Source organism: Trichosurus vulpecula, chromosome 2 (assembly GCF_011100635.1).
Source record: "Trichosurus vulpecula isolate mTriVul1 chromosome 2, mTriVul1.pri, whole genome shotgun sequence".
NCBI lineage: Eukaryota > Metazoa > Chordata > Mammalia > Diprotodontia > Phalangeridae > Trichosurus > Trichosurus vulpecula.
Genome location: NC_050574.1, coordinates 427,222,648 through 427,248,991, shown reverse-complemented (window position 1 = coordinate 427,248,991; position 26,344 = coordinate 427,222,648). Strand labels below are relative to the sequence as shown.

The 26,344-nt window shown below is 37.3% G+C and overlaps 1 protein-coding gene across 1 annotated transcript in view; it reads left to right on the top strand.

Moving 5' to 3' along the window:
* The window catches only part of EPHA6 (EPH receptor A6), a 1,226,126-nt gene that overhangs the window by 759,449 nt on the left and 440,333 nt on the right, over window positions 1-26,344 (top strand). Inside the window, exon 7 of the mRNA XM_036746072.1 lies at window positions 21,859-22,021. Within this exon, the coding sequence (XP_036601967.1) occupies window positions 21,859-22,021 (163 nt within the window). The remainder of the gene's footprint in view (window positions 1-21,858; window positions 22,022-26,344) is intronic.

Genomic DNA, 26,344 nt, shown 5'->3' with positions numbered 1-26,344 from the left:
TAGTTTGGATTATGCAGGACTTTGCAGCTTGTACTTTAAAAGATCAAAGGGTATGGAATACAATATTCCATAAGGCAAAGAAGCTTAGATTACAACCAAAGAGCATCAACTGCCCAGAAAAACTGAGCATAATCTTTCTAAGGAGGAGATGGACATTCAATGAAATAGGGGACTTCAAGACTTTCCTGATGAAAAGGCCAGAGCTCAACAGAAAATTTTATCTTCAAATACAAGACTCAAGAGCAGCATAAAAAGGTAAGCAGGAAAAAGAAAATAATATGTTATTCAATAAGGGCAAGCTCTTTACATCCCTACATGGGAAGATGATACTTGTAACTCTTCAGAAGTATATATTTATTATGACATTTTATTTTTTTAATTTAATTTATTTAATATATTTCATTTTCAGCACTGATTTGCACAAGAGTTTGAATTATGAATTGTGTCCCCATTTCTACCCTCCCACCCACTCCAAGATGGTGTATATTCTGGTTGCCTTGTTCCCCAGTCAGCCCTCCATTCTGTCACCCCACTCCCCTCCCATCCCGCTTTCCCTTCTTCTCTAGCAGAGTGAGATAAATTTCTACTCTCCATTGCCTGTATATATTATTTCCTAGTTGCATGCAAAAACTTCTTTTTGTTTGTTTTTGAACGTCTGTTTTTAAAACCTTGAGTTCCAATTTCTCTCCCCTCTTCCCTCCCCACCCACCCTCCCTAAGTAGGCAAGCAATCCAACATAGGCCACATTCTTATCATTATGTAAAACCCTTCCACAATACTCATGTTTTGCTCCTTCCTAACCTATCCCCTTTATTGAATTTTCTCCATTGGCCCTGTCCCTTTTTGGAAGTGTTTGTTTTTGAATACCTCCTCCCCATCTGCCCTCCTTTCTATCATTCCCCCCCTTTTTTATCTTCTTCCTCCTTCTTTCCCGTGGGGTAAGATACCCAATTGAGTGTGTATGGTATTCCCTGCTCAGGTCAGATCCAATGAGAGCAAAATTTACTCATTCCTCCTCACCTGCCCCCGTTTCCCTTCCTACAGAACAGCTTTTTCTCGCCACTTTTATGAGAGATAATTTACCCCATTCTATCTCTCCCTTTCTCACTCTCTCAATATATTCCTCTCTTATCCCATAATTTGATTTTATATTTTTAGATATCATCCCTTCATATTCAACTCACCCTGTGCGCTCTGTCTATATGTATGTGTATGTATATATATATATATATATATATATATACATATATACATATATATATATACACACACACACACACACACACACACACACATATATGTATGTATATATGTATATATATATATACAGCTACATATCTACATACATACATACACATACATATATGCATATTCCTTTCAGCTACTCTGATACTGTGGTCTCATGAATCATACACATCATCTTTCCATGTAGGAATGTAAACAAAACAGTTCAACTTTAGTAAGACCCTTATGATTTCTCTTTCTTGTTTGCCTTTTCATGCTTCAATTTTTGTTGTGTTTGAAAGTCAAGTTTTCCATTCAGCTCTGGTCTTTTCACTGAGGAAGCTTGAAAGTCCTCTATTTTATTGAAAGTCTGTATTTTGCTTTGAAGCATGATACTCAGTTTTGCTGGGTAGGTGATTCTTGGTTTTAATCCTAGCTCCATTGACCTCTGGAATATCATATTCCAAGCTCTTCAATCCCTTAAGGTGGAAGCTGCTAGATCTTGTATTATCCTGATTGTTTTCCCACAATACTCAAATTGTTTCTTTCTGGCTGCTTGCAGTATTTTCTCCTTGATCTGGGATCTCTGGAATTTGGCAACAATATTCCTAGGAGTTTTCCTTTGGGGATCTTTTTGAGGAGGCAATCTGTGGATTCTTTCAATTTCTGTTTTACCCTCTGGCTTTGGAAGGTCAGGGCAGTTCTCCTTGATAATTTCTGGAAAGATGATGTCTGGGTTGTTTTTTTTTTGATCATGGCTTTCAGATAGTCCCTAATTTTTAATGATCTCTCCTGGATCTATTCTCCAGGTCAGTGATTTTTCCCATAAGATATTTCACATTGTCTTCCATTTTTCAATTCCTCTGGTTCTGTTTTATAATATCTTGATTTCTCAAATAGTCACTAGTTGCCACTTGTTCCAATCTAATTTTTAAGATAGTATTTTCTTCAGTGGTCTTCTGGACCTCCTTGTCCATTTGGCTAATTCTGCTTTTCAAGGTATTCTTCTCCTCATTGGCTTTTTGGAGTTCTTTTGCCATTTGAGTTAGTCTATTTTTTTTTTTACTTTGAATGCAATTTATTTATTTAACATATTTGGTTTTCAGCATTGATTTTCACAACATTTTGAATTACAAATTTTCTCCCCATTTCTACCCTCCCCCCCACTCCAAGATGGCTTATATTCTGGTTGCCCTGTTCCCCAGGCAGCCCTCCCCTCTATCACCCCCCTCCCCTCTCATCCCCTTTTCCCTTACTTTCTTGTAGGGCAAGATAAATTTCTACACCCCATTGCCTGTGTATCTTATTTTTTAGTTGCCCGGACTAGAGTGAGCTCTATACCCGAGTCCCTCCAAAAACCTATAAAAATGGCTCTGAACCAATTCTAGAACGGCAGAACCCATAGAACAGCAGAAGAAAGCAGGGCTCCAGCCCAGGACAGCCTGGATGGTCTCTGGGTGAGGTCTATTCCACACGGAGCTGGGAGCTGGGAACGGAGTGGAGCAGAGCCCAGCCTGAGCGGCGTGGACGATCCAGACCAAAAGGCGGGCGGAGGGGGCCCTAGCACCCTAAATATGTGAGCTGCAGCAGTTACCAGACCCCTCGACCCACAAACACCAAAGACTGCGGAGAAGGTTAGTGGGAAAAGCTGCGGGAGTAGAAGGAGTTCGTGGGTTCGGCTTCCAGCCCCTGGGGCAGCGGAGGTGGGGCAGCTACAGCTGTTGTTACTTCCGGCTCCAGGCCCACCTGGTGGGAGGAATTAAGTGGCGGATCAGAGCAGGAGTGCAACAGCCTGCTGAAGATCTAAGCCCAGTCTGGACTGGGGGTCCTTGGGGAAGGAGGAGTGCGGCTCTGACAGAGCTGGCACCTCCCCCCCAAACGTAGAACATAGAACTCGTAAGTCTACAAGCAGTCATACCCCACTGAAAAACTCAAGGGTCAAGTTAGTTGGTTGGGAATATGGCCAGGCAGCGAAAACGCGCCCAGATTCAGTCTCAGACTTTGGATTCTTTTTTTGGTGACAAAGAAGACCAAAACATACAGCCTAAAGAACACAACAAAGTCATAGAGCCTACAACAAAAGCCTCCAAGAAAAACATGAACTGGCCCCAGGCCATAGAAGAACTCAAAAAGGATTTGGAAAAGCAAGTTAGAGAAGTAGAGGAAAAATTGGGAAGAGAAATGAGAAGGATGCGAGAAAACCATGAAAAACAAGTCAATGACTTGCTAAAGGACACCCAAAAAATACTGAAAAATACACTGAAGAAAACAACACCTTAAAAAACAGAGTTAGTCTATTTTTTAAGGTGTTGTTTCCTTCAATATTTTTTTCAGCATTTTTTTGGGTCTCCTTTAGCAAATCATTGACTTGTTTCTCATGGTTTTCTTGCATCATTCTCATTTCGTGTCCCAATTTTTCCTCTACTTCTCTTACTTGCTTTTTCAAATCCTTTTTGAACTCTTCCATGGCCTGAGACCAGTTCATGTTTTTCTTGGAGGCTTTTGATGTAGGCTCTTTGACTTTGCTGACTTCTTCTGGCTATATGTTTTGGTCTTCTTTGTCACCAAAGAAAGATGCCAAAGTCTGAGACTGAATCTGAGTCGATTTTCACTGCCTGGCCATGTTCCCAGCCAACTTACTTGACCCTTGAGTTTTTCATCAGGGTATGACTGCTTGTACAGTAAAGAGTACTTTGTTCCAAACTTGAGGGGATGCACTGTTGATTTCAGAGCTATTTCTATACAGCCAGCTCTGCCACACTAGCATTCCTTCCCCAAGAACCACCAGCCTGGACCTGACTCAGATCTTCAACAGGCTCTGCACTCCTGCTCTGATCTGCCACCTAATTCCTCCCACCAGGTGGGCCTGGGGCCAGAAGCAACTGCAGCTGTATTTCTGTAGCTACACCACCCCTGCTTCCCCCCAGGCAGTTGCTGAACCAGGAACTCTTTCCACTCTGTCCCCCGTAGCTTTTCCCACTAACCTTCTCTGTTGTCTTTGGTCTTTGTGGGTTGAGAAGTAACTGCTGCAGCTCACTGATTTAGGGTGCTAGGGCCTGTTCTACCTGGCTCCTGGTCTGGTTCATCCTGCCACCACCCATGCTGGGCTCTGCTGAGCTCTGCTCCCAGCTCCGTACATGATAGACCTCATCCAGCGATCGTCCAGGCTGTCCTGGGCTGGAACCCTGGTTCTCTCTGCTATTTTGTGGGTTCTGCAGTTCTAGAATTTGTTCAGAGCCATTTTTATAGGTTTTTGGAGGGACCTGGCTGGGAGCTCATGCAAGTCCCTGCTTTCCAGCCACCATCTCGGCTCTGCCCCTCTATTATGACATTTTAAAAGGGAACACATAGACAGAATGCATGGATGCAAGTTGACTTTGATATGATGACAAAAAAAATCTAATTATGGGGTGAAAGGATTGTATTGAGAGAAGAGGAAAGGAAGAGGCAAGAAAGTGTAAATTACATCACATGAAGAGACACAAAGACATATTTCAGTAAAAGGAAAGAAGGGAGGGAAATGAGCATTGCTTGAATCTTGCTCTCATCAGATTTAACTCAAAGAGGGAATAACATTTTTAGGTACAGAAAAATTTGACTTATGCGATATGAAATCGGAGTGGAAATGGGGAAAGAAAAAGGAGGGGGCTGACAGAAAGCAGAGAAAAAGTAATAGGGGAAAAAGGAAAGAAAAGGGAGGGGCCATATAGAAGGGAGGGCAGACTGAGGGAGCTGATGGTCAAAAGCAAAACTCTAGTGAGGAGGGAAAAGGAGAAAGGAGAGAGAAAGGTATAAATGGGGGGAGGAGAATACACTGGAGAGGAAGACAGAGAGAATAATCATAACTCTGAATGTGAATGGTATGAACTCTCCTATAAAATGAAAGTGGATTAAAAACCACAATCTTATAATGCATTGTTTACAAGAAAAACATTTGAAAGAGAGGCATATGCAGAGTATAGGTAAAAGACTGCTGTAATAGTCCAGAGTAAACTATATTTTCTTTAGTGAAAGTAAAATAAAGCAGGGGTAGTAATACTGATTTCTGACAAAGCAAAAGCAAAAATAGACCTAATTAAGAGAGATAAGGAAAGAAACTACATCCTACTAAAAGGTACAATAGATAATGAAGTAATATCATTACTAAACATAAATGCACCAAATGGTATAGCATCGAGTTTCTTAGAGGGGAAGTTCAGGGAGGTACAAGCAGAAATAGATAATAAACCTATACTATTGGCGGACCTCAAGTCTGAACCTCAGAACTATATAAATCTGATCACAAAATAAACAAGAAAGAAGTTACAGAGGTGAATAGCATTTTAGAAAAGTTAGATATGGTTGACCTCTGGAGAAAATTGAATGGGTAGAGAAAGGAATATACCTCTATTTCAGTGGTATGTGGCACCTATGCAAAAATTCACCATGTATGAGGGCAAAAAACCTCACAATCCAATGCAGAAAGGCAGAAATATTAAATGTCTCCAATTCCAACCATGAGGCAATAAAAATTACATTTAATAAAGTGCCATGGAAAGATAGACTAAAAATTAATTGGAAACTAAATAATCTAATCCTAAACAATGAGTGTGTCAAACAACAAATCATAGAAACAATAACTTCATCCAAGAGTTATAATATATATCAATACACAGAAACAATTAATAACTTCATTCATAATGAGACAACAAATTAAAACTTATGGGATGCAGCAAAAGTGGTTCTTGGGGAAAGTTTTGTATGTCTCAATGCTTATGTAAATAAAATAAAGAAAGAAGAGATCAATGAATTGAGCATGCAACCAAAAAAGCTAGGAAAAGAACAAATTAAAAATCCCCAATTAAACACCGAATTAGAAATACTGAAAATCAAAGGAGAGTTAATAAAATTGAAATTAAGAAAACTATTGAACTAATAAATAAAACCAAGAGCTGGTTTTATGAAAAAAAAAACAATAAAATAAACCTTGATTAAAAGAAAAAGAAAGGAGACAATACAATTACTAGCATTAAATATTAGCAAAGAGATTACAGCAAATTATCTTGAGGATAATACATTATGCATTTATCCCAGGAGTGTGGGGCTGTTTCAATACCAGGAAAACTATCAGCATAATTGACCATGTCAACAACAAAACTAGCAGAAATCATATGATTATCTCAACAGATGCAAAAAAAAGCTTTTGACAAAATATACCACCGATTTCTACTAAAAACACTAGACATCATAGGAATAAAAGAAGGCCTCCTTAAAATGGTAAGTACTATCTATGTGAGCAAGCATTATCTCAAAACATTATATGTAATGGCAATAAGCTAAAGGCCTTCCAATAAAATCAGGGGTGAAACAAGGATGTCCATTATCACCACTGTTATTCAATATTATACTAGAAATATTAGCTTTAGAATAAGAGAAAAAAAAGAAATTAAAAGGATTAGAATAATCAAAGAAGAACTAAAGCTATCACCCTTTGCAGATAATATGATAGTATACATAGAGAATCCTAGAGAATCAAGTAAAACATACTTGAAATAATAAACAACTTTGGCAAAGTTGCAAGATATAAATTAAACCCACCTGAATCATTGGCATTTCTATGTATTACTATGAAAGCCCAACAGCAACAGACAGAAAGAGAAATTCCACTTAAAGTTACTTTAGACATTACTAAGTATTTGGGAGTCTACCTGCCAAAACAAACCCAGAAACTGTATGAACATTATTACAAAACACTTTTTACACAAATAAAGTTAGATTTAAATAATTGGGAAACTATCAGTTGCTCATAGGTAGCCTGAGCTAATATAATAAAAATGACAATTCTGCCAAATTTAATTTACTTATTCAGTTCCATATCAACCAAACTACTAAAAAGTATTTTATAGAGCTAAAAAAAAATAAGAAAATTCTTCTAGAAGAACCAAAGGTCCATAATATCAAGGGAATTAATGAAAAAAAATGCAAGGGGATGTGACCCAACTGTACCAGGTCTTAAATTGTATTATAGAGCAGTAATCATCAAAACTACTTGCTACTAGTAAAGAAATAGAGTGCTGTATCAGTGGAATAGGTTAGGTACACAAGACAGAGTAGTCAATGACTATAGTAATTTATTGTTTGATAAGCCCAAAGACTCTAGCTGTTGGGTTAAGAATTTACTATTTGACAAAAACTGCTGGGAAAACTGGAAAATAGTATGGCAGAAACTAGGCATAAAGCAACATCTCATACCCCATACCAAGATAAAGTCAAATTGGGTACATGATTTAGGCATAAAGACTGATGCTATAAGCAAACTAGGAGATCAAGGAATAGTTTACTTGTCAGATCTATGGAGAAGGGAAGAATTTATGACCAAAGAGATAGAGAACATTCTGAAAAGCAAACTGGATAATTTTTATTACATTAAATTGAAAAGTTTTTGCACAAAAAAGCCAATGCAACCAAGATAAGAAGGGAAACAAAAAGCTGGGAAACCATTTTTATAACCAGTGTCTCTGATAAAGGTCTCATTTCTAAATATATAGAGAGCTCCATCAAATTCATAAGAATAGAACTGATTCCCCAACTGATAAATGTTCAAATAATATGAACAGGAAGTTTTCAGGTAAAAAAATTAAAGCTATGCTTAATCATATGAAAAAATGCTCTACATCATGTATAAGTAAGGCAAGATCCATGACCTCGAAGATGACCATGAACATGCCTGTATGGTTCAGAATCTCAAAGTATGAAAAACTCTCTAGGTAGAAGGCAGAGGAAGTATAGCATTTATTTAGATACCAGAGGATAAAATCTCAAGACCAGTTACTCCAATTCGATATAGCAGTAATTATATTCTAAAACCAGTAAGCCCACCTCAACGTAGCAAGAAGGAAATTATAACACAATATTAAAGCAAGGAACAAAGTCATCCTGAAATCTTCGCCCCTTCTGGGGCCTTTCTGTAAACGCTCATGAATCCTAACTCTCTGCTTGCCTGAGTTCTCTTCCTCCCTCAGTTCTCTGGTCTCCGCAGTTCCCTGGTTTCCATTCTCAGCTCTGAGCTCTCACTGCAGCTCCATTGACTCCAAGTTCCTGCTCCTTCTCCTTGGGGTGAATTCCAGCTTCTGTAGATCTCTGCAGATTCTGCTGCTCTCAGTTCTGGGCTCTCTTTATGTACAGTACTAGCCAGCATCTCATTGGTTAGAACTCAGGTCTCTGACTTGCCCAATTCATGATTGACTAGGACTCAGTGCACATACCATTGGCTCTGGTCTTAGCAACTCCCCTTAGGGCCCTGAGGGCTTCAGGCCCAAATCTGCTTAGTACCTAGTAAGTAGAGGCTTTAGGCCTACTTACAAACAAAGATGTAATCAAGCTTCCCCACCTAGCCTCACCTGAGGCCTATTGAATAGATGGGAAAGATATTTGATCACATTAATACTCCAAATCACTATTGATTAGAGAAATTCAAATCAAAACAACTCTGAGGTACCAAATCACAACCATCAGACTACCTTACATGACAAAACAGGAAAATAATAAGCGTTGGAGAAGATATGGGAAAATTGGTACACTAATGCATTGTTGGTGGAGCTGTGAACTGATCCAACCATTCTGGAGAGGTATTTAGAACTATGCCCAAAGGGCTATAAAACTTTGCATATCCTTTGACCCAGAAATACTACTTATAGGTCTGTATCCCAAAGAGATCACAAAAATGGGAAAAGGACCTACATATACAAAAATATTTATAGCAGCTCTTTTTGTTGTGGCAAAGAATTGGAAATTGAGAGGATGCCCATCAATCAAGGCATGGTTGAACAAGTTGTGGTATATGAATTTAATGTGCTATGATGTATTATTGTATCAGTAATTGGGGGGGGCACTTTTCACTGTTTTCTCTTTTGCAGTACATATTTAATCAAGTGCCCTTGATGAGTCAAGCCTTTGTTTCTTTGATTAAATCAGGAATCTTTGATGACCTCCTTACCTCGAGGGAAACCCTAGTTTACATGGGTATGAGTCACATGTTTGTGATGCCAGAAGCTTTTAGGTCACATGGGTTTGAGTTGTATGTTGTGATGCCCTTTGACCCTGAACAGGGTATATAAACTCAGAGGCTGGTGTTTTTCTTTTGGGGCTCACTCATGGAAGGAGTGTTGAAACTCTGGACAAGCCGTTGTAACTGCTCCCCAGCTTTGCTAACCCAGGCCCATTGATTCTTTGGTAACTATTGTGATTTGGTCAGACAGATAAGAGGCCTGTCTGTTGATTCATGTTTATTGGCTCTGTTTATATAATGTATGTTTAGAATTTGTTTGTATTTGCTGGCTTTTCTTCCTGAATTAAGTGAATGATATTTGTATGTTTGATTAAAGTAAGATTGTTAACCCCTTAGTGTTACTTACTTTAGTAAAGCGGATCAAACACCTGTGCTCTTGTTGCTGATCTTGTTGGGTCTTTACACCCCTACAGCAACTGCTAGCTGAATTGTTGTTACACTTGTACTGTAAGAAATGGTAAACAGGTAGACTTCAGCAAAACCTGGAAAGACTTACATGAACTGATACTGAGTGAAACGAGCAGAACTAGGAGAAGATTGTACATAGTAACAGCAACATCGTGCAATGACTAACTTCAATATACTTAGCTCTTCTCAACAATGCAAGGATCTAAGACACCTCGAAAAGACTCGTGATGGAAAATGCTGTCCGCATCCAGAAGAACTATAGAGTTTGAATGCAGAGAGAAGCATACTATTTGCTCTCCTTTCTGCTTATTTCTTTCTTCTTTCTCGTGGATCCTCCCATTCATTCTAATTCTTCTTTACAACATTAGTAACGTGAATATATGCTTAATATGAATGTATATGTAGAGCCTTTATCAGATTGCATGTCATGTTGGGAAAGGGGGAGGTGAGGGAAGCAGAGAAAATTTAGCACTCAAAATCTTGTGGAAGTGAATGTTGAAGACTAAAAGCTAATTAATTGATTGATTTTTTAAAAAAGAATGTAGCATCCACTACAGCAGGAATTCTTCACCTTGTTCTTAGATCATGGACCCTGCTGGAAGTCTCTTGAAGCTTATAAACCACTTATTAGAATAATATTTAAATGATTTAAACAAATATGTAGAAGTACAAAGAAAGAAATAACATGCAGTTTATTCACTTTGGAGTTTTAGTTCCAAATTGCTTTGTAACATAGTTGGCTCAATCCACAGGTCTGTCAATAGTGAAATGATATTGTAAATTTCTTCCCAACAGCACTTCAACCATTCCTTTTTTTTCTGTTCTATCTTTTTGCAAATCTGATTATGTGAGGTGACAACCAGAGTCCTTTTAATTTGCCTTTTTCCTGTAATTAATGATTTGGAGCTTTTTTGTTTTCATTTGGTTATGAAAAACTTGTATTTCTTTTTTTTCTTTTTCTTTTTTATTAAATTTATTTAATATATTTAGTTTTCAGCATTAATTTTCACAAAAGTTTGAATTACAATTTTTTTCCTGTTTCTACCCTCCCCCCACTCCAAGATGGCGTATATTCTGGTTGCCCCATTCCCCAGTCAGCCCTCCCATCTATCATCCCACTCCACTCCCATCCCCCTTTCCCTTCTTCTCTTGTAGGGCAAGATAAATTTCTATTCCCCATTGCCTGTGTATCTTATTTCCTAGTTGCAAGAAAAAAACTTTTTTTTGTTATTGTTGTTTTTGAACATCTGTTTTTAAAACTTTGAGTTCCAAATTCTCTCCCCTCTTCCCTCCCCACCCACCCTCCCTAAGAAGGCAAGCAATTCAACATAGGCCACATGCATATCATTATGTAAAACTCTTCCACGATACTCATGTTGTGAAAGATTAACTATGTTTTGCTCCTTCCTAACCTATCCCCCTTTATTGAATTTTCTCCCTTGACCCTGGCCCTTTTCGAAATTGTTTGTCTTTTATTACCTCCTCCCCCTGTCTACCATCCCTTCTATCATCCCCCCTTTTTTATCTTCTTCTTCCTTCTTTCCTGTGTGGTAAGATACCCAATTGAGTGTGTATGGTATTCCCTCCTCAAGTCAAATCTGATGAGAGCAAGATTTACTCGTTCCCATTACAAATAATGCTAGCGCTTGCATTTAGATAGATAATTTTCTACCACATTAAAGAAAGATTTATTTACATTTCTGCTTTTTAGTGCTTTCAATACAAATGGATTTTGCATTTTTGAGAACTTTTTTGCCTCTATTATTATGTGATTTTTATTTTGTCATTAATATTGTCTAATACATTTATCTTTTCCCTTATTTAACCAATCTTGCGTTCTTTATATGAATCCAATGTTGCTACATTTTTGCTAATATTGTATTAAAATATGTTATTATATTATAATATGATATGTTATTATAATATATTATATTTTGCATCAATAGTCATTAGAGATAGTATTCTAAAGTTCTTTCTCTGCTTTTTGTCTTCTGGGTTTGGATATTGATTGAGTTTAGTAAGAAGTCTTCTTTCTCTATCTTTATAAACAGTTTACCTAATAATAGATTTAAATCACCTTTGAATATTTGATAGAATTCAATTGTAAATCCATCTGAGCTTGGGATTTTATTTTGGGAGCTCTCCTTTATAGCTTTTTCAGTTTCTTTATTTTAGATTTGATTATTCAAATTCTCAGTTTTTTTGTGTTTTATTTTATATTTTATTTTTGCAAATAACATTTGTAGAATATTTCATATTTTATTAAAACATTTTATATTTTGCAAGTATATATCCATGTTATCTATTTTATTGCCATAATTATAAAAATTATAATTCTTTATAATTTCTTATAATTTTCTTAGTCTTTATCTGTTGTGATTTCTCCTTTTTAATTGATTTTGCTAATTTGATTTTATCTCTTAATTTAATTAGATAATGTTTTATCTATTTTATTTGTAGTTTCAAATAATGTTTCCAAGTTATCTTATCAGATCAATTTTTGTTGTTTTCAATTTTATTACTTTTTCTTTGATTTTCAATTTAATTTTTTTCTTTAGTTGCATATTTTGATTTATTTTCTAGTGTTTTTATGATTGCATGACCAATTCATAATCTGTTCTATCTCTTTTTTGTTGATAAAAGTTTTTATAGAGATTTTAGTTTTCTTCTAGTTGCTACTTTGGATGCTTCCTGAAAGTTTTTTTATACTGTCACATTTTTGTCATTTTCTTTTGACAAAAGCATTTCTCAATTCTCTTATAAATTATTTGGACCCATACATTTTTAGAACTGTCATTTTTATTCTCCATTTAATTTTTAATCCTTTCTTTGCCCTTTATTGCTTTAAAGTTTTATTGCATTGTGGTCATCAAAACGTGTATTAAATAATCCAGCTTTTCTTTATGTTTCTTATGCCCCAGCATATGATCAGTTTTTGTGAAGGTGCCATATACAGCTGAACATTCATATGTATGTGTATGTGTTTCTATTCTCATTCAGAGATTGCCATAGAGCCATCATATCTAACTTTTCTAAAATTCTATTCAAATTCTCCCTCTTGTGACCTCATATCTATAGATTATGTTTATTTTCCTTATGACTACTCTGACTTCATTGCTTTCCTCCATCTTAAATCCACCCTCACACCTCTCTCTGCTCCTAGGTATTTCTTATTGAATTTTTAAATGATTCTACACTTCACTGGTGATGGGAGGAGGAGGTGTTTCAGATAAAAATGAAGTTTATTGAAGTTTATGCCTATTCTTTCTTCCTCCATCATTCATTCCAATAATCAATAAATACTTATTAAACAACTACTATGTGATACAAAAAGAGGCAAAAGATAGTTGCTGCCCTCAAGGAGTTAACAATCTAAAGGTTGTGACAACATGCAAACAAATGTATACAACCATGCTATACACAGGATAAATGAGAAATAACTAATAAAGGGAAGGTTCTAAAATTTAGCGCGGTTGTTAATGGCTTCCTATAAAAAATGGGATTTTATTTGGCACTTACCAAAGACCAGAAATAGATAGGTAGAGTTAAGAAAAGAGGTAAAAAATCAATATGCCTTGGCAACAGATTGGATATGAGGGTAAGAGATAGTGAGGAATCAAGGATGACACTTAGGTTGCAAGCCTAAGGGCTTAGGAGAAATAGTGTTACCCTCTACAGTAAAATAGAAGGTAGGAGGAAGGAGAATTTAAAGGGGAAGATAATGAATTCCACTTTGAACATGCTTAGTTTAAGACTTCTATTGTATATCCAGTTAAAGATGTCTGAAAGATAGTTACAGTTGTAAGGATAGAGGTTAGCTGAGTTGTTGGGGCATGCTAGGTAGGTTTATTTAAATATTTTTATTTAAAGATTTGAATTCCAAGTTCTATTCTACCCTCTCTCCCTACCCCACCAAGATTGAAATGTAAAACATATCTATACTAGTTATTTTGTACAAGAAGACTCAAATAAAATTTCAAAATGAAAGAATGAAAGTGAAAAATAGCATGCTTCAGTCTGTAGTCAAACAATATCATTTCTTTCTCTAGAAGCAAATAATATGCTTAATCATTAGTCCCTTGGGATTGTCTTGGGTCATTGCATTGCTGAGAATAGCCAAGTCATTCACAGTCCTTCATGGAATGATATTGCTGTACAATGTTCTCTTGGTTCTGTTCACTTCGCTACACATCAGTTCACATAAGTCTTTTCAGGTTTTTTGAAATCATCCTGCTTATCATTTACTACAGCACAATAATATCACCATGGAGATGGGAACTCTTGTTTGATCTTTCCATTTTCACTATCATCCTATCACTTCCATCCTTTATACCTAAACTCCTCTTTAAAAAGACATTTTACAAAAGGTACTTCAACTTTCTCTTGTCAACTGAACCAAACCAGCTTCTAATCCATGGGTGACTAGAGCCAAACAGAGCAAGCAAACAGGACAGACAGGAATCAAACAGAAGTTTAATTTCAAATTGAAGGAGATGGCTTGCAAGTAAGGAGGCAGATTAGACATATGTGTCAGGGCCCTGCCCCTAGTGGGGGACCCACTTTACTGTGGCTAGACCTTGATTTATATATTTGTGTGTAGACAAACATTGTAGTGTCACAACAGTAGTGAGGCATAATAACGACAAGAATGAGGCAAGGCTGTCTAGTGACAAAAAGTCAGATCACAGCAGGGTTTTATGGCTGGGTCTGTTTGTGCTGTGATTTAGTTGCAGCAGTGTTCATCCAGAGATTGTGCACAAAGGAGTGTTGTCTTGCTAACCTCAGGGCACAGCTTACTTGCTGGGCCTTAGCTCTGGAAAACAGGCTATCTCCTAATAGTAGCTTGACATTCTCCTCTCACTCTCTCCTTAACCCTTTACAATCAAGCTTCCAATCTCATCATTCCACCAAAACTGCTCTCTCTAAAGTTAAAAACAATCTGTTAGTTGCCAGATCCAATGGCCTCTTCTTAATCCTTATTCTCTTTGACCTCTCTGCAATCTTTTGCACTGCTGATCACTGTCCTCCTTGACACCCTCTTTTCTTTACATTTTCAGGACAACACTTTCTCTTAGTTCTCATCCTTCCTGTATGAATACTCCCTCTCTGTGTCCTTTCCTGTGTCTTCTTCCAGATAATGTCCTCTAACCACAGGTGTTTCTCAGGCTTCTATTCTGGCCCGTCTGCTCTTCTCCTTCGTTAGTACTTCTCTTGGTGATCTCATCAGCTCCCATGGATTTAATTACCATCTCTATTAAGATGATTCTTAAATCTACCTTTCCTGCCCCAAAATCTCCACTGACTCTCCAACCTCATATCTCCAATGGCCTTTTATATTGATATATATTGATATTCAGTAGATATCTTAAACGCCAATTGTTCAAAAGAGAACTCATCATCTTTCCTCCTAAACTTTTCCCATTTCCTAGTTTCCCTATTATTATAGAGGACTGCACCATCTTTATTGTCTCTCATGCTTACAATCTAGGAATTATCTTGGACTCATCACTGACTCTCATTCCCAGTATCCAATCTGTTGCCAAGGCCTGTTGATTTCACTTTGCACCATCTTGAATATGCTCTCTTCTCTCCCCCAATACTGCCACTGCCCTAGTGCAGGCCCTTATCAACTTATGACTGGATTATTGCAATACTCTGCTGATGGGTCAGCCAGCCTCAAGTTTCTCTCCACTCCAATCCATCTTTCATTCAGCCACGAAATTGGCTTTCCTTGTGGGGAAGTCTATTCATGTCACCTCCTTACTCAATAAACTCCAATGGCTAACTATTGCCTCTAGGATCATATACAAAATACTCCATTTGGCATTCAAAGCCCTTCATAATAAAACCCTCTTGTACCTTTCCAGTCTTCTTATACTTTATTTTCCACTATGTATTCCTCAATCTGATAACACTTTTCTCTTTGCCGTTCCATGAACAAAACATTAAATTTCTTGATTCTGGGCATTTTCTTTGTCTATCCCCCATGCTGGGTTTGCTCTTTCTCCTCAGCTCCAGCTACTGACTTTTTGGCTTCCTTTAAATCACAACTAGAATCCGATGTTTTACCAGAAATCTTCCCCACCCTTTCTAAATTCTAGTTCCTGCCTTCTGATATTTTAAAAAAAAATTTATCCTATATAAAACTTTCTTTGTATATATTCATTTGCATGTTGTCTCCCCCTTTCAAATGTAGTTTCCTTAAGGACAGGAATTATCCTTTGCCTCTTTTTGTGCCCCCACCACTTAGGCAATGTTTGGCACATAATAGGTATTTAGTAAATGTTGATTGATTCATGTTGATTCATTGCAATTAAATCCATGGGAGATGATGAGATCACCAAGTGAGGTGGCGCATAGAGAGAATCCAGAACAGAACACCAAGGATTTGATTTAGAGGATATTATTTGGAGGACAATCCAACAAAGGAGCCTAAGGAGGCACAATCAGATAAGTAGGATGAGAACTAGGAGAGTTGGAGGCCCCAAAACCTAGGGAGAAAAGAATATCAAGGAGGGGAGGGCGATCCACAATGTCAAAGGCTATAGAGAGGCAAAGAAAAATGAAGAAAATAATTGCTTGAAATAGAAAAGTAAGACAATCTTTACTTTTTAAGAGCTCACATTCTAATGGGAGAGACATGGAAGGTTTTAGCTAGATTGCAGGGTCTCAGAGTCCTTAGGGTACAAAAGAAAAGGAATTGTTGGTGTCTCTTCTTTAATGCCATTTTCACTGATAAAATCAGTTTCTGTTAGCAAGCCATTTGACATTAGGCAGGACACAATCCTTTTCCAAAGGTTCTTGGGTTCAGAGCCCTGGGATGTATCCATCAGCCTTTGAGAGGAATTAGGGGCCAGGTAGTGGTGGTGATAGTTAATTTTCCTGTCATGTTACTCTCTGTTTCCTCTTCAGAGTGCCCTGCTGTTTCAGATAGGCTAGATTACTTGTCCTGTGAGTGGGTTCCTTCTCCATAATGATTTCTCCCATAAGTGATGGCCACAGGTGACTAGGCTGAAAACAGGTCTGGCAGTTCATGGGACACTTTCTCCATCAGGGTCTAAGAGGAATTGATGAACAAGGTGGTAGTGAGTAGTGGTGCTTAAACTTGTCTGGGACATATTGCCTCATCCCTTTTGCCTAGTAACTCCTTCTCCCCCTTCTCCCCTTTTATTTTCTCTATTAAAATCAATAAAGCAAAACAAACTACAGTACTACAGTTAGCATTCCCTGTGAAACTTAAAAATAGTGAGAATCTAAAAGGATACAAGCCTTTTTTCCCACTTTTGGAATATAAGTACTTAGTCATCATTTAGTCCCTTCAAATTAATCAGGTCTACTTTTCTATTACAAGATTATACTGAGGCTTGTAAAATGTTATTCAGAGGTTATAGGCCTTTTCTCTTTTCTCTTTTTTTTTGCACATTGTATTCCAAGATTTTCTTTCCTTTAAACTATATCTAACCTAGTCTTATGTAATACTCCTAACTATGGGCAACTGGCCCTTAAAATTCTTTTTTTCCACTTAACATTGCAGTATTTTTCTAATTACTTGCAAGGATAGTTTTCAACACTCACTTTCACAAGATTTTGAGTCCCAAATTTTTCCTCCCTCCCCTCCCCTCACCTCCCTCTAAGACAGCAGGCAATCTGATATAGGCTATACACATACAATCATATTAAACATATTTCCACATCAGCACAAAAGGGGAAATCTATGAGAAAGAAAAAACAAAAAAGAGAGAAAATAGTATGCTTCAGTCTGCATTCAGACTCCATAATTCTTTCTCTGGATATGGACAGCATTTTCCACCATGAGTCATTTGGAATTATCTTAGATCATTACATTTCCAAGAAGAGCTAAGTCTATTAAAGTTGGTCATTGCCAATGTTGCTGTTACTATGTCTAATGTTCTCCTGATTCTGCTCTCTTCACTCAGCATCAGTTCATGTAAGTCTTTCCAGGTTTTTCTGAAAACTGCCTGGCCCTCAAAATTCTTGAAAAAAGTTTCTGACTGCTTGAAAAATTTTCTTTTAACCCAGAAACTTTTGATTTTCAATGTGATATTCTAGGTGGTTTCAATTACTAATTTCTCTCAAGAGATGGCATGGATCTCTTCTATTTTTACTTGGTCCTCTTGGTTCTAGCAGTTCTTTGGTAATTTTTTAATGATTTCTTGAAATATGATATCTAAAATTTTTGTTTAGTTATGATTTTTAGGATGTCTGATGATTCTTAAATCACTTTTCCTCTATCTGTTTTCCAGATCAATTTGGTGGTTTTTTAAAACAATAGATAACTCATGTCCTAACTTTTCTATCTTTGGACTTTGTTCCTCCTGTGTCATGGAATCATGGCTTTACATTTGCTCTAATCTATTTTTCTAGGAGTCTACTACCTGAATTATGTTTTTCACATTCTCTTTTAAGCTATTTAACATCCTTCCCTTTTTCCTGAAGATTTTTTCCTCTTCTCTCTGTATTTTTTTCCATTTCTCTCTTAGTAATTTCAACTCCCCTCAGCTAATTGGCTTCTCCATACAAATGACTCTCAAACATATAAGTCCAGCCCTAATGTCTCTCTAGAGCTTAGGTCCTCTTCCACCATCTACCTAGTAGACATTTCTTACTGAATATTGGAATATTTGGTTGAGCTTTGAGATTGATCTGTTGACTATACTTGGTTTGTTGGAGGCCTGTTCTAGGGAATATACCAAAATATTTCACTCTACATAAAGTAATACAAGCATCAAAAAAGCCTTCATCTTCTAGGTTTTAACCAAAATAGTTAAATGTTCACTGAATATGAGCATACCATTAAGTTGGGTTTTAATGGCTTAGTGAAGAAAAACAAATAGTGATAATAACAGCCAATATGCAATTAAACCTTTGCACTTGCATTTACTCTTTCTTGGATATAGGGTGAAGTTTTAGAAGCACCATTGTAGCTCTTCTTTTAGTCTACCGTTCTTTTTGGTAAAATTAATATTTTGACACCACATGTCTTAGGTTTCAGAAAAAGTAAAAGAGATCTTAATATCTCTTCTTTTGTATAAGATAAAGATGTCATAACATACAACAAAATTATATTGCTTAAAATAAAATAGCTTTCTTATTTGCCAAAATATATTGTCATAATTACACTAGGTAGGGAGTTTGAGGTGTGCTCATCTGAGAAATTTTTAAACGTTCTTCCTTTTTTTCTTTTTATAAAGATAATTGTTAATTATGATATTTATAAGGTTGATTTAAATTATAAACTAGTGATTATTTGTGATTTTAATTTTCTCTAGGAATAGAACTGGGGTTTTTTGTATGTTTTTTAGTTGTTGTTTATAAGCCTAGTTCCCTCTATCTTACCCAAGCTGGAAGTACAACAACCACTCACAGTCTGGTTTCCATCAATAACCACAGGAGCCTTGACCATCTTTGCTTCTGACCTGGGACAATTTGCCTGCCTAAGGCAATATTGTCCCCCCCCCCCGTTCTCTGGGCCTCACCATATTAATGGCAAACTTAATGTGGACACACAACCAGCTAAGCCTACTACAGCTTAGCTTGCCCAAACTCAAGATGTCTACCAGCCTCAGCCACTTAAATAACTGAGATTATTTGGTGTGAATTCCCAAGTCCCACAATGGTGTTTCTTTTGATTTTTTTTTTAAATAATGTTCTATCCACATCTCTCTGTGCAAACCAAGTTTAATAAAGTTTTATTATTTAGAAACATAGTAACAAGTTCAATTTAACTAACATTTATTAAGTACCTTCTACATACAAGGAAGGCACAGTGGACAGAACCCTGAAGTCAAAAGGACCTGAGTTTGAATTCAGCTTCAGACACTTACTAGCTGTGTGACCCTAGCCTCAGTTCCTCAAATGTAAAATAAGCTGGAATAGGAAATAGCAAACCACTCCAGTATCTTATCCAAGAAAACCTAAAATGGGGTACATGACATATATGACTCAATAACAACAACAAAATATACAAAAAGTTGAATATACAAAAATGAATGATCTCAAGGAGAGCATACTACAGTGGAATTGGGGAATGAAATGTAATCCAGGGAATAAAATAGTTAAGTGCAAAGGAGAGGTCAAACTTGGCATCATCAGTGGCAGCACAATATAGTGAAAAGAGTGTTGATGTTAGAGTCAGAAGACCCAGGTCTATATCTTAGCTTGGACACTTATAGGCCTTTCCTCCCAGGGAACTAAGTCACTTAAACTATTTGTATCTTATGTTTCTCATCTATAATATGAAGGTAAAAATATTGACATTATAAATCTTACAGGCCTGTTTATAAAGAAAACATAAATCTTAAAGCACTATAGAAACACAAGCTATTATTATATGAAATGTTCATATTTGGGATGGATTATTTCAGTTGGGAAACAAAGATTTTCATAGAGAGAGTGGCACCTCAGCTCTACCTTAAAGGATTTGGATGTGGGAAAAGGGGTTTTTTATTCCAGGTATGAGAGATGACTTCTACAAATGCATTCAGGAGACATTCAGATGAGATCTATCGTCAGCTAGCATGATTCTTTAAAATAACCTTATAACAATTATAGAGACCTAAAATATAATCACAGGCTAAAGATAAATGTAATACTTGGGTTTTAACTAGATAATTTCCTTTTTAAAAAAATTTTGCTAAAAATATTTTTTGGGGAAATGCATTAAAAATTACCAGTCCTGAAGCATCATATCAAAATAATTCTACCATTAGATGTTCCATCAGTGCAGTCTTTCACATGCTCTCTTTTTGCCTGGGTAATATCTCCTTTGGGCAGTTAGGTGGTACAGAATAGAGCACAAGGCTTGGAATCTGGGAGACCTGAGTCTGAATCTGGTCTCTGACACTAGCTGTGTGACCCCAGGCAAATTACTTAACCTTATTTGCCTGAGTTTCCTCATCTATAAAATGATCTGGATAAGAAAATCACAAACCACTCCAATATCTTTGCCAAGAAAACCCCAAATGGAATCACAGTCAGACACAACTTAAATGACTGACTAACAACAAAAAACATCTCCTTTGACCCATAAAGAAAACTCTGGAGGGAACTTTAAATAAGTCTAACTAGGATAAATTTGAATGAATCATCCATCCAAACCTACACTCATATTTCAGACTCCATGTTAAAAATAAATAAAGACTGAAGCAAAACCATAGGAGCTAAATAACCTTTTCAAATACTTACAATGCCTATATTCCTTCATTTGCTATGTGCTCAAATATGGACAGAGGAAATTGAATGTTCTGTATGAGTCTGTAGTCAGATAGCAATTTTAAATACTTGAACCAAGCCCAGCAGTATGATTTCACAAATTGATTACCTGTTAGTGAGATAAGAAAGACAAAGTTATTGGTTAATAAATGCAGGAGACTAGGACTAAAGTCTCCAACCCTGCAACTGAGTCACTCTGTCACCATAGGTAAGTTTTTCATCCTTTTTATGACTTCAATTCTTGTTCATAAGATGGATTTCAAAAAAAAGAAACCAACTGGCCTCACATAGACTATTTAACTTGCAAATGTTGAAAAGGAAAATAGTCATAACTGGAGGGCAATATTCCCACAGGGATATGATTTTCCTTGTTATATGTCCAACTAAGTACATACAACTCTTGTTGTTAGTAAGAGAGAAATAAGTTCACAAGGAAAGTAGTTATGTCGGGATAGAAGCTTTCCAATTTTAAAAAAATTAATTGATCTTTCCTTTTACCCACAGGTCTACCCACGGATAGCGCCGGCATTTTGGCACTACCTGAGGGTAGAAGTGAGTAGCGGGTCCTTCAATTCTCACATGTGTATCTTTTTTTTTTTTTTTTTACTGATTTCCTCAGTTGCCCATGCAGGTACCATTATGTTTGAACATGCTCTCATGCTAACCTCATCCTTTATGAAGAATATAAATCAAGCCCACCCAATCAAAAATGAAATTAACATTTTTATGTGCAATGAAATCAGCCTTCTTAACACATTTCCAAATCAAGGCCATGTCATACACATCATGATGACAAGTTGCCAAGTAACAGAAAACCATGCTTGCGCCTCGTTTGATCTTGACATTCAGAGTAAGCCCCTAATTGAGTTTTGCTTTTGAATTTGACTCCTGACAAACTAATGTAACTCCATTTTGTGTCTTCTTTCCTTTTTTTCTCTGTTCCCCAGGATCATGAACAAGTCAGCTATTCTTCTACAAGGTCCAAGGCCCCCAGTGTTATCATCACAGGTCTCAAGCCAGCCACAAAATACATATTTCACATCCGAGTGAGGACTGCAGCAGGATACAGTGGTTATAGTCAGAAGTTTGAATTTGAAACAGGAGATGAAAGTAAGTTTTTCAGAGGGCCATAAACGGAAGGGTCAATTCAGCAGCACCTGGGCATGTCTAGATATTTGAAAATCCATTTTTTTCTCTCCAAATAAGATTGTCCTCATGTGAATCCTGGCATGAGCATTTCAATCAATAATTTGATAGAATTACAAAACCCCAGCATAAAGTGTTTTGCTCTCCAAAGCATTCAAAGTACAAGTCAAATTCAATTTCTTTGATGTGTGTAATATAAAAGAAAGCATTGTGGAGTTATTTTCAGAGGACCTCAGTTCAAAACCCAGCTCTGCAGCCCAGTACCTTCTTAACCTTGAGCAAGTAGCTTAATCTCCATGAGTCTCAATTTTTTTTCATCTTCAAAACAATTGGCTCTTGGCTCTAAATCTATGATTCTATGTATCATGAAATAGAAAGAATCTAACACAAGTGTACTCATTTCCTAGCACTAGCATAAGACCACTGAAAGCCTGTGACAGAATTCCAAAGTAGGAAGATAATTTAAGGAGGTAGTTCACTATTACGTAGTCGATTGTTAGTTCATTCATCTCAATGAAGGCAACCATTTGAACATTATTGGCTCAAGAAGTAAACACACAGGAAATATGTCAAGCAGGCTATGCTACCATTGCTTGGTCTTATATCCAAACTAAAATGATGTTAAATTGTCTCACTGTACTAAAAAATAGATTGGGTAATCAATAGAAAAACATGTTCAAGGACTGTGAGTAAAAGTGAAACTTGAAACCAGTAATTCCTTACAAATTTTAAGCCTAGCTCTATTGCTACTCTTTTCTTATTTCTTTTTTCCTTTTTTCTTTCCTTTTCCTGTCATTTTCTTTTTCTTTTTTTATTTAATAAAATAACCTCAATGCTATGGAGATAATCTGAGTGGCTTGTGCCATGCCCCCCCCCTTTAGAAAAGTCTCCATGCCAACAGTTGTAATGATATATCTGAACCTATTTAAGTTAAAATAATTATTGTTTTATGATTATTAAAGAACAGACAAGATAAGTATACGTGTTCTTCATGTATGTGTATGGATTAAAAATTTGTAGATTTAAGTGATTAAAAAGTGCTTCTTAATTTTTTTATATAGACCTATGGATTTTTAGTGTAGGAAACGCCTAGCATAAAAACTCTCCCACCATTCCAAATCAGCAGTTTCAAGATTTAATAGAAAGAATACTAGCTCTGGAGTTAGATAACTGAGTTCAAATCCTTCTACTACTTTGGCAATTGCCTTAACCTCAGTTCTTTCTCTTCAAAATAAGGAGATTGGACTAGAGGGCCTCTGAAGTCCCTTTCATCTCTAAATCTGAGATCCAAGGAACTCATAGAGAGAGGTGAGGTTGGGGGCAAAGTGACAATGAGAGGTCAAATGCCTTTTACTGAACTGCAGAGCTAGTTTGTGTCAGAAGCAGGATGTGAACTAGGTCTTTCTGATTCCAACGCTAACTGTTTATTCACCCTACCATGCTGCCTTCTCCTATAACCTTAATTAAGTATGCCAACCTTTTTTTGCAGTTTTTAGTATCCTTAATGGATGGTTCCACCTTTACCTCTATGAGAGAAAAATTGTCATATTAATGTGACCTAGAGAATCTTTGGAGATTGTTTCTTTTAATTGAAATGTGAAGAGAAAAAGCCACTAAAATGTCTTTACTTTGCCTTAAGAAGGACAATGCACAAATAAAATTTTATAATCCTTTCACAGAATGAAAGCTAGTAGGTAACTATCGCTGATACCAATCTATCATTGCTTTGGACTTACTTATATCTCAGCACAAAGAGTTGTAGTTACTGTAGGAAATTTTTACTTGTCAGTAAGTACAATTTTTCTCCCCATGATAGAAAGGATAGATAATTAAAAAGCTACAAAGGCCCCCCAGGGATATTTCCCCACCTCTTTCCCATAATAAGGAAAATGGTTTCTCTGGTAACATAGCTTTCTTGAACCTAAGTGTAACCCCAACTAAAAGAATACTTGGCCAGGGGAAGACATGGTCATTAGATGATGCTGGGATGTGTTTAAGGTATTATACTATTTTCTTGTCATTGACTAAACCTCTTTATTGTATAATCTAGCTCTCGTATATATTGTCAGTTGATTCACTTAAGGCAGGTGGCCTAAGTTTTTGCAAAGTAGGGAGTGTGAGAGGCAAGTACATATATCTGGCACAAGTTCATATTCTTTTCAGAAGCAGGGACAGCATTTCTGCCTTCTCTGGGTTTATCCAGATAGTGAATCAATATGAGCCCAAAGTGAAATTAACCTCAGATTGTGTGTGAAGAAAATTATTAGTACCATCAGGAAGTATGAAGTAGTGGAAAAAGAAACAATCTTGGATTCTAGAAGCATGATAGCCCCAGGGTGGTTGTGTTTTTGGTTGTTGTTGTTGTTTTGCTTATGCAGAGCCCTTGTCCATTTATTTAAAAACAGATTAAAAATATTACAAATTCATGGACCCCTGTAAGATATGATGACTTATCAATGAATATTTAGAATTATGGGTAAAGAAGAGGTATTTGTTTATTATTCATTTGGTGCACATGAAGATTTTTCTTGGTATCCAGGAGGGGTGGGCAGGGCTTCAAGCTACTCTGAGAAGACTCAGGTCAATCAGCAGGGAAGCAGGGGAGTGGCTTCTGAGTGACTGCCACACAAGAAAAGATAAGACTAAGTTGTTTCTGGAGTGTGGGATCCCACTGTCCAAGCACTTGTGGGTTGGGTGCAGGGATCCATATCAGCAGTTGGGTGGTTTTCTAAGTTGTCTGTTGTGAAGAGGAGGGGATTTGGAGTGATGTTGTCAGGGTGCCCATTTCATGGGCATTTAAATCAGCTACTGTAGTTGGGGGGAGGGGTCTTGAGTCCCTGTCAGTGGCTAAGCATGACTCAGCACTACTGAAAATGGATCCAAAGTCAGTTCTCACCTGAGGTGGGTTTCCAGCTTCTCTAAGGGGGACCATGTCTGTGTTGGCATGGTAAAAGATGGTAAGAGTAGTGGATAATAATGACTACTGCCAGGGCAGAGCCAAGATGGCCATGTGAAAACAGCGTCATACCAGAGTTCTCTCACAAATTCTCTCAGATACCTCTAAAAAAGTGAATCTGAGCAGATTTGAGAGAGTTAGACGCAACAAGTAAACCAAGTAGGGCAAATTTCCAAGCCAGGAGAGGTCAATGGGATGGGTCTGTAGGCTGGGAGAGTGCCTGGTGTTCAGAGCTGCACCATACAGTACCAAAGTGGAAGAAGCTGCGGAAACCACCCAGCAATCCAGGCTGGGAAAAAGCTGGGAGCCCAAAACCAGCAGAGATCCTCAGGCCTCCCAACACAGGATGAGAGTGGGTTGAAGCAAGGCAGCAGCGCAGCACCTGTCACCCTGAGACATCTACACCTCAGGCTGGCAGCCCAAAGGTTTGAAACCCACTTTTTTGAACTTGCAGGAGACATAATGTCCAGGTAAATAGCTCTCATACCTCCCTCTCTCCCTCACTGACCCAGAGACTTCCTTGGAGAAAAACGTTGGAATAGAGGAGACAGAAGTGGGGCTTCAGTAACCAAACAGTGGGAATTCCTGAGTCCCAGAATCAGGGAACCAGCAAGAGTCAATGCCAGGAACCCAGAACTGCCTTAGCACAGCCAGGGGAAGTGGCAGACACCAGCACAGACAACAGCTGAGACCACTGCTGCTGGAGAGCACCCCCAGGGGAAGAGGAGACTGCAACCAGATGACCCCTCCCCCAAACCTCGGGAAACCCAAGGCCATAAAACACAAAGCCAGTAACTAGGCTCACAATTCCCAGAACGAGAAACTGGGGACAGAGATCCCTGAGCCCCAAAAGCAGAAACCCATTGTAAAGCCAGGGAAAAGCTAACCAACATGAAGAAGAACATGAAAAAATCGAGGACCATTGATTCTTTTTATGGAGACAGGGAAGATCAAAATACCAATTCAGAAGAGGACAGCATTGACACTATACCCACATCTGATAGCTCAAAAGGGAATGTGAACTAGTCTCAAGCTCAAAAAGCATCCCTGGAAGAGCTAAAGGAGGATTTTAAAAACCAAATTAGGGAGGTAAAAGAAAAAAATGAAAAAACAAACATGAATAAGAGCAAATCTTTAAGAAGTAAAATTTGTGAAATGGCTAAGGAGATTCAGAATGTAAATCGAGAAAATGACACCCTGAAAGGTAAAATGGAAAAGGAGACTCAAAAGCAAAATGAAGACAGCAACTCATTAAAAATTAGAATTAAGCAAGTAGAAGCTAATGACTCTATGAGGAATTGGGAAGTAGTCAAACAAAATGTAAAGAATGA